Here is a 13771-nt window from a genome sequence, read left to right as displayed (position 1 = left end):
TAGAATTGAACACATGTCAAGGCACATGAGATTGATATGACCCAAGTTCCAAGTTTGTGAGCAATGCCTACATACTGTACTAACCAAGTGATAACTCTTGGACAACGATGCCATTGTTCTTGATCAATCTATTTTGAGCAATCTTGCTGGATATGTTTCATGACGACTGGAGGTGGTGTTTTATAGTATAAAAATGGATGTTTAGAGATATTGCCTTGATGGATAGAATTTCATGCGGAAAAATGCTGAGGACAAGCTGACTAACTTGGCCAATGTCATGCTGGTAGGGGATGATTTAAACATAACAAATGGGAAACATAGTATTTTACTCGAACACGATTCCATTAAGGTATAGCAATAAGGGTGCTAACTTAGCGGCTGCTCCTTCCAATTTTTCTTCTTAGTAAAATTTTGTATTTAATCCATGCAGATAATATAATTAGGATTTCTTACATCAACTACTTGATGCACACAAGATTATCATCTTAGTTTAAGTAATTGGGATGATGGATGCTTAAGGAGTGCAATGTGTATCTAGCATCATAGATCAAGATGCATAAATGATTCGATTAGAGGGAAGGAAGAAAATTTTCAACCTGCTCAATTTAAATTTCTCAAAATTTTTTTTATCAAAAAGTAGAAAAATTGGCAAAAGTATGGTTTAGGTCTCCTTTTCTTTTATTGATTAATTAAAATTCAAAAACTGAAGTACATAGCTCTATTTATAATAGTAGTAGTGAGGTTTGCTATTATAGAGTTCGTATCAAATACATCTTTTAGTTCGTATAGGAACAACTTCCTAAAAATAGACATGACTAGTAAAAATAAATATAAAAGAAATCAAAATGCTATATAAGGTAGATCTTGATTTCCATATTAACTTTGCCTTTTGTCACTTCGTCCAATTTTTTCTAAATTAGAAGTTATGTCCATTCAAAATCTTCTCCCTCAAAAATTTTCGAATTGATCGACCCATTTCATGGCCTAAATGATAGAATTTCGTTCTCTGTCAACCCCTTAAGAGGTTCACTCTACATCGTAGATCTTGATAAGTTAATTGTTTTGAAAAAAATAAAGATCATCTCGATTAAATATCTTATGAACAAGTTATGGCGTATAATTCGGCTTTCCAATATGGTAGATTTCACCTCCAGACCTTATTCATTTATATATGTAGAAGACAAAATAGTCTACATCAAATCTGATCCTGAATTAATAAAAGCATGAGTCATAGTAAAATAATTTCTTTTGCCATGCTTTGTAAGAATTTTGAAAGATGGAGGGTCTAACGAGATTAATGTCTGCACGAGATTAGTTCCTGTTGCTGGAATTTGGACCCGGGGGCGACCACTAGGCCAGAAAGGAGGAGCTCCGGTGGGAATCGGCGAGCGGCGGTCCGACGGCACGCGACGTCCTCCGGAAGACCTACAAGAAGCCGGTGGCCGGGGTTCCCGGCGCCGGCCCTCCGATGCTTAAGTCAGAAGGGGGCAAGTGTATGAACAGGAGTAGTCAATTTGTAGAGTTTCAATCTCTCAGCCCCCTTTAAAATGGAGAAGTTCCCCTTTTATAGAGGGAGGCTGGGTTACCTGTGATGTGACGGAGCAAATGGTCTGTCGTACGATTGGACATGTAGTGGAACTTAATGCTCGATCGTGTGAATCAATGCTGTTACTGTAGGAGATTAGGCCGAAGTTCTCAAGTCATCGCGGAGTCATGCCATCATTCGTAGCCACGCAGGTTTGCCGTAAGGGGCTTGGTGTCCGTAGACAGCAGAAGCCATACGTCTTAATTGTTGAGTAGGCTGAGTGCCTGCAGGGGCCATGCACTTTGATTGTTGAGTAAACCGGATGCCTGCAGGAGTCATACGCATTGATTGTTGACGAAGGCAAGGCGTAGTTTTTCGGTCGTGCTGCAGGAGGATGTGACCACAGCGCGCAAGTCGGACGTCTTTGGGTTGGTAGAGCTGCTCGGATGCTTCCAGGTCGGAGGAGGTCTGCTCGACCGCCTACAGGTCGGAGGGGGTCTGCTCAACCGGCTCCAGGTCGGAGGAGGTCTGCTCGGTCGGCTCCAGGTCGGAGGGGGTCTGCTCGGTCGGCTCCAGGTCGGAGGGGGTCTGGTCGGCCGTTCGTGCTCGGCCGTTCGTGCAAGCGTGGCAACTTATATTTTTTCCTCCAACAGTTCCCAATCTTTATCATGGACCTTTCATTCAAATACAACATCTTGAATCCCAATCCACATTTGAGATATTACATACAATAGCTTTGCACCGATACTCCTTTAATTAAGTTTACCACTAACAAACTTTACATTCCTCAAAGCAAAAGTTATTTGAATCGATTCATAATTGACCAAAAAGAGAATAATAACGAAGTATCTCAAAACAAATTAGATTTATTAAAAGAAAAGAAAAGAAAAAGCAAGATCCAGCAAGAACTTGTGAATAAATTAAGAAAGAAACATAAATTAAGAAAGAGAATCAAACTTTTTCTTGATACGTTGCTATCCTTCGTCAACCGTAGTCTTAGTCGTCCGATTCACTTCCATCTCTATCCCTCTGATCAAACATCAACGGCCATCTATCCTATCACTCACGTCGCTGTCGCCAGGTACGCACTCCGCCTACAGAGGCACAGAAAAACTGACTCCGCCGTCCTTATCTTGTACCCTACCTTACAGGGCCGTCACCCCACTTTCTCCAACCAAAGATCAAACGTAGCGAGGTAACCATAATGTACGGTGACCAGATCCCGCCTTGCCATCCAAGTTTTTCATTTTCCAAAAAACCCCCCTCCTTCCCTTCTTCTTCCTATATGTGCAACTACGTCTCACTACATTCGATAATGAGTACGTCTATAATAACCATAAGTATAGAACACACTTTAGTACCAGCGGCACGTGCTATCTCAGAATGATGTGTTGCAAGAAAAACGATCCAGTCTGCCTCACTATTCACTGCACATACAAAACTCAAAAAGATTCAAACTCCTCCATAAGAAAAAAAAATATCGTAGATCAGGAGATACAAATCTATCCTGCCATGTCCATTCGAGATTCAATCAATCACTATAACCAAATTGCTCTAAAAAAAAAAAATACGCCAAACATCCGGATACACTCTATCATGAAGAAGGCCCTCTCTGGCTTCATCTTCCTAATCAGCAAATAGTAAATATGTCATTGGGGGCAGAATTTTAAATAATAGCGTAGGAGGACCGCGCCGAATCTCTACACATCCACGCTCCCTGCCAAACTAAGTATTCCCGGTTTTCCACTACTATTATTTCTTCCATCAAATTGTCCGCATAATATTTCCTATACGAGAAACTATCGATGGTAACATCAAGCCGCTGATTGATGAATCCCAGACGACAAATATTTCTCCCGCATAGACGTTCTATGCAGGGAGTAGTAAGATAAGATAGGAAGGATTCCGCACTGTGATAGACCGATTGAAACCGGGGATAGGCGGTGAACCTAGCGCGCGGACGGACGCGACATGAGAGAAAAGAACGCCCCAGCTCCTATAACAGCGATATCGTCTCTCACTCTCTCCTGTGGGTTCCAACCCTAATCTCTCCTCGTTCTCTGAGATTTGGGCGAGAGAAATTCAAGAAAAAGGAAGCGAAGAAAGGGTGGAAAATATGAAGAATCTTTACCCGAAAGGGAAGGGAAAGATCCACCCATCGCCGGCGTCGCCCTTTGCCTCCAGCGGTGGCGGGTCGAGCGGTGATGCGCTGGCGGTGTTGAAGCTCCTGCCGGCGGCGATCCTGGCGCTTACGGTGGCGCTGGGGAACGAGGACAAGGAGGTGCTCGCGTACCTCATCACCAGGTCGATAAATGGGCCGGGGATGGCGGCGTCCGCTGGGATGGGTGGCGGGGGCGGGGAGGAGAGGCGGCGGGGCCGGCGTGTGGTGGGGGGAGTCCACCGGCCGCTCTTTGACTGTGGATGCTTCGACTGCTACACTAGCTTCTGGTCCCGTTGGGACTGCTCTCCTGATCGGGAGCTCATCCACCACGCCATCGAGGCCTTCGAGGAGCACCTGGCCAACTACGAGAGCAAGGGCGGAGGGAGCGGCGGAAGGGGACGGCGGAGGGAGCGGAGGGCTTCGGATCGGTCGGTGAAGGGGAAGAAGAGCAAGGAGAAGGAGAAGGAGAAGGAGAAGAAGAAGGCAGAAGAGACCACCGAAGAGATGGTTCTTGAGCTTCCTGCGGTGAGCTTCTCCTGCGAAGAGGAGCCGGCTGAGGTAGGCGACGACGAGAAGTGGGAGGTGGAGGTGGAGGAGGAGGGCGGGGACGAGACGGACGTGGCGGCGGCCGGCGAGCGGCGGAGGGGGTGGCCGGACGTGATGGGCTTGTTTAATTCCCGTTTGTGGAGCCTTTGGAGTCCGGGCGACTGAGCGCAGTGGATATTCCACTCTGGCACAAAACAAAGGAAAAATAGAAAAAAAAATGGCGGTATGTATTATTTTCTACTGAATTTCATATATTTCTATGCTTCTTTTTGTTTAAAATCTTGTAAATGCTGTCTTTCTAGATTTCCGGAGAAGATTTTGGTCGTGATGCATGCAATATGAGATCTATTAATTAATTAGTTACTTCATTCATGATGCTATCTTAGTTCGAACATAGCTTCATGCTTAAGGTAAAAGTTATTATTTTTACTTGTGGCTTAAGGTAAAGTACTTAATAAATCAATCTTTCATTAATTACGGTGATCTAAATGTATCTCCGATAACTTGGAAGGGTGCCATCAGTCAGATTAACAGAGAAAAAAAAAAGAAAAATTAATTTTTTAGTTAAGGAAATATTTGAATGCACAGATGTAACTGTTGTTTGGTGGGAGAGGTTGCTTTGCTTGCAATAGTAGGGGCAGTGTGTTTGGAAAAAAAATGCCCTTGTCCTTTTCTCGGAATTGCTAAGATGCCACTGATGAGTGATGGGATAAAGTGGAATTAGGTATTTGGGTGGCTTTGGAGAAGGGTTAGAGGGGAGGTCATTGTAAATTAATTGTAAGGTTTTGGTGGTTGATGGTCTAGTGGACAGCAGCAGCAGCAGCCAGCAGCTAAATTTGGACTTGGCTGATATTATAACTCTAGTGGAGTAGGTCAAGTGTGACGCAACCTAGAGCTGAGGCAATTTTAGGGAGAGAGAGTAGCATGGTCTTAATAAAATATGGGTTAGTGTAAGTTTTAGTTGTTAGGAGTTCTATGGAGTATGTATAATGTTATGGTCTAGGCCTTGTTGGACCCTGTACCCAAGGAATAGGTTTTGTTGAATAGGGATTTGATTATATTTAATAGAAGTATTATATATTAGTTTAATTATGGATGGTAGAGATAGGCATGTAGGCTGTGCTTTCTTTGTGTTTTGTTAAACAAAAACAAAATGTTGGGTTGCTCGGAAATGGGTCCGCCCTAGAGCTCGAATCGGCGATCGGATATCAGAATATCTATATCCATATTTATTTTATTTAATAAATATATACAAAAATTTATATTTATATTTATTTTAAATAAATATAAATATAAATCGAATGCTAAAAATTTAAATATAAATATAGGTATAAGTGAGATAATTAAATTTTATGACTAGAAAATTAAAAATATTTCTAAATAGATGATAAATTAGGTTAATAATATGTTTATGTGATTATATATATATTTTTTAAAATTTATAAATAGAATTAAATATTTGAATAGGGATTCAAGTTTAATATGAGATGTTAGTTGGATGTTCAAAATTGTTACGATAGATTCGGATATAAAAATAAAGTCTGGTGGATAGGATTGGATCCGCCATTTCCTTTCCTTTGGTTGTCTCTGATCTTAGCCTTCTTACATTGGTAAGATAAAGAGAAGAATATGCCTAGAGTCATGTGCACATCGGTATCACCATAGATTTGGACCGAGCAAATGTACTTTTACGCTTGCACTGGGACAGTCCTCGTGGATGATGCTAGTAAGTGGCAACCGACCGGGCTATGAATGCCATAAACATGTAATAATTCTTTCTCCGGGTGTTGGGACAGCACCGGGAGCATTGATGGGTTCCTTTACCTGTAAGCTCTATGCATCTGCTGCTTTTTAGTCTTACTTATGAGCAGTTTAAAATTTGATTTACGGAATTGTGCCAATTTTCCATATGATAGAGATAGTCAAATAGTTACTAGGTTTCTATGTGTATTCTTGAGATAAACAACCATTTTGTTTCATTCTCTGACATCCAAGGTTAAAAAAAAAGAAAAACTTGATATATTTTTATAATTTTATTTTGAAATGGATATTCTGATTATTATCTTGAGAAAAACTGTGGGTGGTAATGCTTAACTTGTTTCAACTTGTTATAGATTGAGCTACATTACCCGATTAGTAAAATAGTTAGGTTTGAGTCTGAAATTTTTTTATATATCAAAGGGAAAGATCATACTGCTCTAGCATGAACACATCTAAGAAATTCATGAATAAAATGACACGAAACGAAGAAAGAACAGTCTCATAATCAACCCACAAGAGTGTAATCAAAGTGCTTCACCATATAGAAGACCATCCAGTCTGCAGCATTGTTCGTTCTGTGGTGAATATGAGCAGTATGGAATATCCGGTGCATATGGCTGCCCTCAAGATAAATCTCGCAAAAAAGTTGGATTTGTAACCTATTTAATAAATAGATTGGATTCGGATTAATAGGTTTTTATTTAATTTAATATATATATATATATGTATATAATTTAATAATAGTATGTTGATTAAATTTATGGATCTATATTTGTTCATCCATTTTATTTTTAAAGAGAGAGTAAGGAAGCTTATCCAAAATGTTGAATCTTATAGTGTACTCATGGTGGTTTTCTAAAAATATAATTCCAAATTGCATGCTCTTTGGGCTGTCTTCGTCTCTCCAAACGGCACCTGTTAGGAACTCATGGAAAATTAAAAAGTGTGGTTATGTTATTGGATGTCTCGGAAGAGACAGAAATGTGTAGTTTTTAGTTGTAGTTAGAGTAATGATACTGTCTAGAGTGTAGCTGTAGCTGGTTGTTGGATATTATACGTCCAAGATGGTTATGAGATACAAAATGATCAATTTTGGAGAAGTGAGAAAATGCTCAAATTCTTTAATTAGACATCTATTTTAAATCTAAATTCTTGAATATTGTAATTAACAAATTGTATAAATAATATAAATCTTTGATCGTATTTGAAAATGCAACTACTTGTGTATTTTACTAAAATTGATTACAAGGGATCGATATGAAGATATTTCTATTTTCATAGTTGCAGTTGGTGAACTCCTCATGACTAGATACAAATATGATTCCTTGTGGACCAATTTAGTTGGACTCTCCATTAATGGAGACTTGCTAGATGTCTTAATCATCATGTGAATTTCCACTATTTTCTTTTGAGAACTCCTCATGCAACTCGTCGTTGATCCGATTTTAAATTTCTAACTAAAGCGCTTCTATAAAATGTTTAGAAATATTACATATATAAGTACCTACAAGATATTTCCATGCCCAATAGAAGATAGACAGTTACCACAAAATTTAATAGAATGACCCCAGTAAGAGTTGTGCTAAGGCGAAACATTCATCTGGCGATTTATTCCACAAATAGTTTATAGAGTTACAATGGCATGAACTACCCAAAGTTGGAGGGAGAATGGCTTCTAGTCTCATATACTCACATGGCTCTCCTTTTCAAGTGAAAATTAAAACTGTGACCTCCATTCTCATACCATGCCACTGGTTAATAAGAGTTTGCCGCCATGTACAGTTCTTTTCAGATTGTATCCAAGAAAGGAGTTGCCAAAAGTGCCAAACAGTCTTGAGAGACACAACAGAGCACGCTGCAAATCTTATCCCTTCAGTTCAAGTTATAGTAGAATATAGACAGCCTCCTCTCTCTTTTTCTCATTCTATTGGCTATTGTTGTTCTCTCTCTCTCTCTCTCTCTCTCTCTCTCTCATGTTCATTACTCTTGTCTTAACTATATCTATGGCATCTTGAGAGGTCCCAAGGGTTCACGGGGAGTGGATAAAAGCTATCAGACTGATCACAAAGCAGTTGTGTCTGGGGGGCCACAGCTTGGCTTTTTTTTTTTTTTTTGCTAAGAGACAGCTTGGCTTCACCTGGCTGGCCGGAGGCCATTTGTTAATGGCCACCTAACATCATAAACATTTGTAAGCATCAATGTGCTACAGAGATTTTGTACTGTGAGCGAGTGGATATGGTTCTACCCAAAAGCCGTGACTCCTTGGGATGTTTGTCTCATGTTTCTGGTAGGGTCGTCTCGATGTGATCCATGTACTACCTATTTTTTAATTTTTGATGCGAGTTATTGCCTTTTCTTGGTGAATCGGCCGGATGGATCAGTCTCATATGAAAACATCCAAAAAAAAATCAGAAATCAAAATATCCCAATAAATGTACTGAAAAGGATGTTGAAGCTCTCCCATCTAATGTATCTTGAGTGGTTTGGCTAACTGGAGGTAGCAAAGCTCCTCTTCATTCTCTAGATGTCCAAGAATAGTAGGTGCCCCTTACCATTGTGGAGCTGTTTTGCGACCCACCCAATCATGGTCGCTGAATCACCCTCTTGGAGCACTAACATGACATTACATCAGTCCCCCTCATGCCCCTCTCAACTCCACTCCTAGAACAGTGGTTTCATACAAGTGACATCCTCCTGCAGCAACGAAAACAGAATTCGAGCCCTTGATGATAAACCCTACTTTGCCTCTTGCGTCTTCATCTAGCACACTACTGGCAAAGCTTATTTTGAGGTAACTAGGAGGTGAGAGCTCTCAAGACCATATGAGAGGATACAATATCGGCTTCAAGTTATCCCTAGTTGTCAAATATTCTCCGTTGAAGGTAAGGCTCGATATCTCAGCTGCCTACATTGACTCTGGGTGGCTGAATTTGATTCTCGAATACCCGACCATTCCTTGCCATCCAAACATGGTAAGCGGTGTGTGCAATACTTACTCTCTGTTCCCTGTCGATAACTTTGGGACCACTCTCCCTTAGAAAGTCGAAGGAAACATCCATAGGGGAGGACAACATGATAACTGGGTTGAAGGTGCCAGCCTTCTCAGGCACTACATGGGTCACAGTTTCAACTGTTCCCGGGTAGCAATCACAGGTCTGGCGGGATATTCAGCCCTCTAGTAGCCATAATACCATGGCACGGGATCTTGTTCCAAAAAAGTAAGGCTACTTTAGGATGGACCACCTACGTTTCAAACTCAAGCAGCGTCCCTCCGCGGCGCCGGGTCACTCTAATACAAGTCATTGGTTCTAGCTTTGAAGCTACTCACCTGCTTAGCAGCTCTCACTGAGCCTTTCTTTCACCAGAAAATGTTTGATGCGGATAGAAATTTGCTCATACCCTCCTCGACCCGTGGGTCACCCCACCTATGAGTACGTTATCTCAGTGCCAGCTGGAGCAGATAGCATTTCCACCGAGCATGTCTAGGCGGAAGGCATACGGTCCCCAACATTTAATTGACGCCCGTGCGTTTCGAACCTGGACCGTGCCGGTGGAAGCAAAGCTTCGTTCCAACTGTGCTACCACCTTGGTGGCCCTGGACCAACCTTTTGGCCAAATACTCATCAAAGCACGATGGACTAGGTCAGTATTCGATCTCTTCTCACCAAGAAGTTGGAGGTTGCTGACGTTCAAGTCCATCAACACCTCATGGCTCAAGGTGGCGAGCCAGTGGGACAAGGGAACAGAGAGGACAACCATGGATCATGAATCACATAAAAAATCTACCATTCCTAGCAATCCACATAAACATTGGACAGTGCTGCCAAGGTGTGAGTACATAAGACCTCCCGGATGGAGTAGCTGCTATGAGGTGCAGATGGATTGGAGCACACTACCCAGGTTCTATATTTTTTCCTCATTAGAGAACACCATAGATTAATTATCACAGTTTCCAGTAAAAGTTTGGCCGCATGTCTAGCCATTACAGCTTCTCTTCTTATTTCTGATGATTAAATCCCTAGGCCACCTTCTGCATAGGCTGATGCACCTTGTCCCAAGACAATAAATGCACCTTCTTAACATCACCTGTGGTCTCTCACAAGAACTTCCTGAATCTTTGCTCCAGTTACAAGAGAGTACCTTTTGGAATAATGGTGTTTTCCATGAGATAAACTGGCATTGCACTCAGCACATGTTTGATGAATGTAACTCTGCTCATCATAGATAAGGACTTTGATTTCCGCCTTTGCAGCTCGTCTCTAGTACTTTGCTCCAATGGCCTGCATTCAGCCTTTGTTGATTTTCTTTTGTTGAAGGAGCCAAGATATGTAGGTCCAAACACCACTCTGCTTCGAGATGCCCAAAGATTCCTTAATTGCATTCTTTCATGGGGGTTTGCTTTGGGGCTGAAAAGCACTGGTAACTTATGTTCGTTGACCCAATGGCCAGATGCATGACAGTAATCTTCCCTGATGTTCCTAATTATTCTTGCATGTTGTCTAGTGGCACGGGCAACGAGGAGACAATCATCAGCAAAAATCAATGAGAGATTACTAGTGATTCAGTGATAGGTTGGTTGCCAATAGAGAGTGGTTCATGGTTGCCATTCTTAAAGCTCTAGGCAAGACATTAACGCACCAGATAAATCGATAGGGGGAGAGTGGACAACCTTAAAAAAATCAATAGTTGAACAAAAGAAGTATGTAGAAGTGCCATCGATTAAGGATGGTGACAGATGCACCCATGAATCCACCTAATCCGCACCTCATGGAACTCTACCTACCTAAGTGTATAAGTGAAAAAATCCCATCAGACTTAGTCCTAGGCACATTCCATGGGAAGCTTAATTGCCATAAGACATCGCCGGCCGAGCTAGATGCCTCCGGTGAAAGCACCCTAACCTAGGCTGGCCAAGGAAGGATTGGCTACATCCTGTTGACCATGATTTTGGTGATGATTTTATACATAGTGGTACACACGATGATGCGTATGTAATGGCTTGGTGCAATTGCACCCAATCTCTTGGGCATAGAGTGATGTAGGCATTCTTACAAGCCTTAGGCATAGAGGTTGAAGTGAAAAACTATTTGATAGCCATAAAAACCTCCTTATGGATGATCCACCAATTCTTTTTGAAAAAGACATGAGGGAATAGGCCTGTGTACCTGATCACCTATCATGGACTTAATAGCTTGGTTGATCTCCTCATCCTTTATTTTCCCTATTAGTGCAGCATTGTCATTATTCGATAACACTTGATCCCCCAATGTTGCTGGTCCATCACGACCTGAAAACGTGGAAGACCTCCCTCTTGATGGCTTGGGTATCATTGGTCACAATCCCATTGTCGTCCTTCAAGAGGTGGTTACTGTTCCTATATCTTCAAACAATGGTAGATTAATGAAAAAATTTGGTGTTGCTGCCCCCTTCACATATTCACATCACTCTTGATTTTTTACTTCCAAAAGATCTCTTATTAACATGCCAGCACATGATGATTGGATAGGTTTAACCGAAGTGCCAATAGATCTTCATTGGATAGGCCACCATGCCTCTCTTGCTTTAGCTAGAGCTCAAGATGGAGGCTTCTGACTTTTTCCGTTCTCCTGAAAATATTCTCCACAAACTTATGGTTCCATCTTTAAGGACTTCTTTTTGTGAGCTCCAATTTGCAGGTCACACAACACAACATCTTCCTGCATAGGAATACTCCATGCGTCTCGCATCATATTCTAAGATTGTGGGTAAGTATGCCAAATCTTCTCAAATCAGAAGGGGCAAGGAATGGGCAAATTGATAGTTTTTAAAATAGGCCAATGATCAGAGGTGATGCCGGATAAGTAGTGCACCTAGTAGTTGGGAGTGTTGAATTCAGCTTCTTGTAGCATAGACTTTGTCAATTTTTTCTCACACTCTATTATTAGACTATATAAATAGAGGGCCAATAACGCCCAAGTCATGCAACCCATTTGTAGAGATAAAGTCTCTAAACTTGCTCGCTTCAATCTTATTATAAGAGAAGGGTTTGCCCCCGGCCCTTTTGACATTAAGTGCTTCAATATAGTTGAAATTCCCTCTATGAAGAAATGCCAGTTGGGATTATAGCAGTTGACTCATTCCACAGCTATCTTCGCTGTATATACTCAATATCTGAATAAATAGCCACAAGAATCCAAGCCTCTATATTGGGTTCAGAAATAGTTAACAAACTTCTTGACTATAATTATGTAAAGCGTCCACAATAGCCATGTTTTCCTTCCATACAACAACGATACCACCTGATAGACCCTGCGATTCAATAGTATAGAAATGATCCACAATCACCATCTTCTCCACCCCACAATCCTCATGCTAACACGCTTGCCAGCCATTCGATGGAAGTTCCTAGGGTTCGCATAAAGATTAAAGTCATCAGGTAAAAGAAGCAGTCTGCTTGAAAGAAGGTTTTTATTATTGCCCTTTCACTACATAACTCAACCAAGATTTTTGTATTTGTGATCTTATGATAACAAACCCTCTCAAAAACCATTACTTGTCATTCTAATGATTGTTATATATCCAATCTACATTTACTAAATTTTTAAAATTAAAAATAATAGTTATTATCAAGATTATTATTAAATGTTATAATGTTAAAAAAGTAACAGACAAAAATGGCATGAAATATGTTATTTTCTTAATAAATAATGGTAATATATTGTATCCTTTGAATTGCAAAAAATATCATCTATGTATGTACTGGCGAAAAGATTTAGTTTTTCAAAAAATATTTTATTAATTAGATGAATAACTAGAAATAAAACAAATCAGCTGTTGTTATTATATATAATGGTCAAATCATAAAATAGCCGTAAGAGTGCAAGTTGATGCTCTGTGCGTGTGTATATATATAAAGAGAGAGAGAGAGAGAGAGATGGGCTTAGTTATATGAGAATGGATTGCCACTCAGATCCAGTTAGGATAATGAGGGTTCTATATTGATGATTCGAGATGTTGGATATAATATACTAGTTTTAAACTACTTACACATCAAAATCATATTATTTGATGACCTCTAGCCTATGCATCAGGTGATTAAAAAATACATATAATTTAATATTTATTTAGATTGTTCAATTTTTTGATCACTTTATCATATGCTAAAATTTCCAAAGCATATAAGTTTTAGTATATAAGCAGCTTAGAGATAATAGATCACATCCAATAACTCGAATCTCTCTCTCTCTCTCTCTCTCTCTCTATGTATGTATATTCTTGAAGCCATCATAACCCTACCAATCATAGTTGATCATGGGTCGGGCCTCGGGCCTTAACTATATTCATATTTATTAGGGCACCATGCCGGGTCTATTTAAAATTTAATATTTTATGTGCCCAAGCTTGGTCCGTAACCAGCTCTAGCTTCAGTCCATGAATCGTGGATGGGTGATCAGCCTCCTCGGCGATTTAGATGTGATCCATGCAATGCTACCTGGAATTTGTAATGGCTATTGAACGCCTATGATGACATGCGCATGGACTTCAGATTGCTGTGATGCCACGCTCCAAAAGGTGGGAAGAGTTGACGGGTTGGGCTTTAAATCCAGTATGACATGGCCGTCATCCATCCGTGATTTATCATCCTCGTTGGCCTGTGATTGTTCATAATTTGTGCATAGACATGCAAGCATGTTGGTGATCTCACCTAGTAAATTTTTTTGATGTAACCATGAAAGCAGGCAATCAATTATTGAACCGGGAAACCTTTTTTTTTTTTTTTTTTGGAAAAGTTATAAGGA

At 40.5% G+C, this 13771-nt stretch overlaps 1 protein-coding gene across 1 annotated transcript; it reads left to right on the top strand.

Annotated features, from left to right (window-relative positions):
* The first annotated feature begins 3486 nt into the window (after nt 1-3486).
* On the top strand, nt 3487-13751 carry LOC103720280. The gene is made up of 2 exons (XM_039130981.1): nt 3487-4455; nt 7776-13751. Exon 1 carries the CDS (start codon nt 3642-3644, stop codon nt 4395-4397), a length of 756 nt encoding a protein of 251 aa, XP_038986909.1. The 5' UTR covers nt 3487-3641; the 3' UTR covers nt 4398-4455; nt 7776-13751.
* Nucleotides 13752-13771: the final 20 nt, after the last annotated feature.

This window comes from Phoenix dactylifera, chromosome 10 (assembly GCF_009389715.1).
Source record: "Phoenix dactylifera cultivar Barhee BC4 chromosome 10, palm_55x_up_171113_PBpolish2nd_filt_p, whole genome shotgun sequence".
Lineage (NCBI taxonomy): Eukaryota > Viridiplantae > Streptophyta > Magnoliopsida > Arecales > Arecaceae > Phoenix > Phoenix dactylifera.
This window is presented reverse-complemented; position numbering and strand designations above follow the sequence as displayed.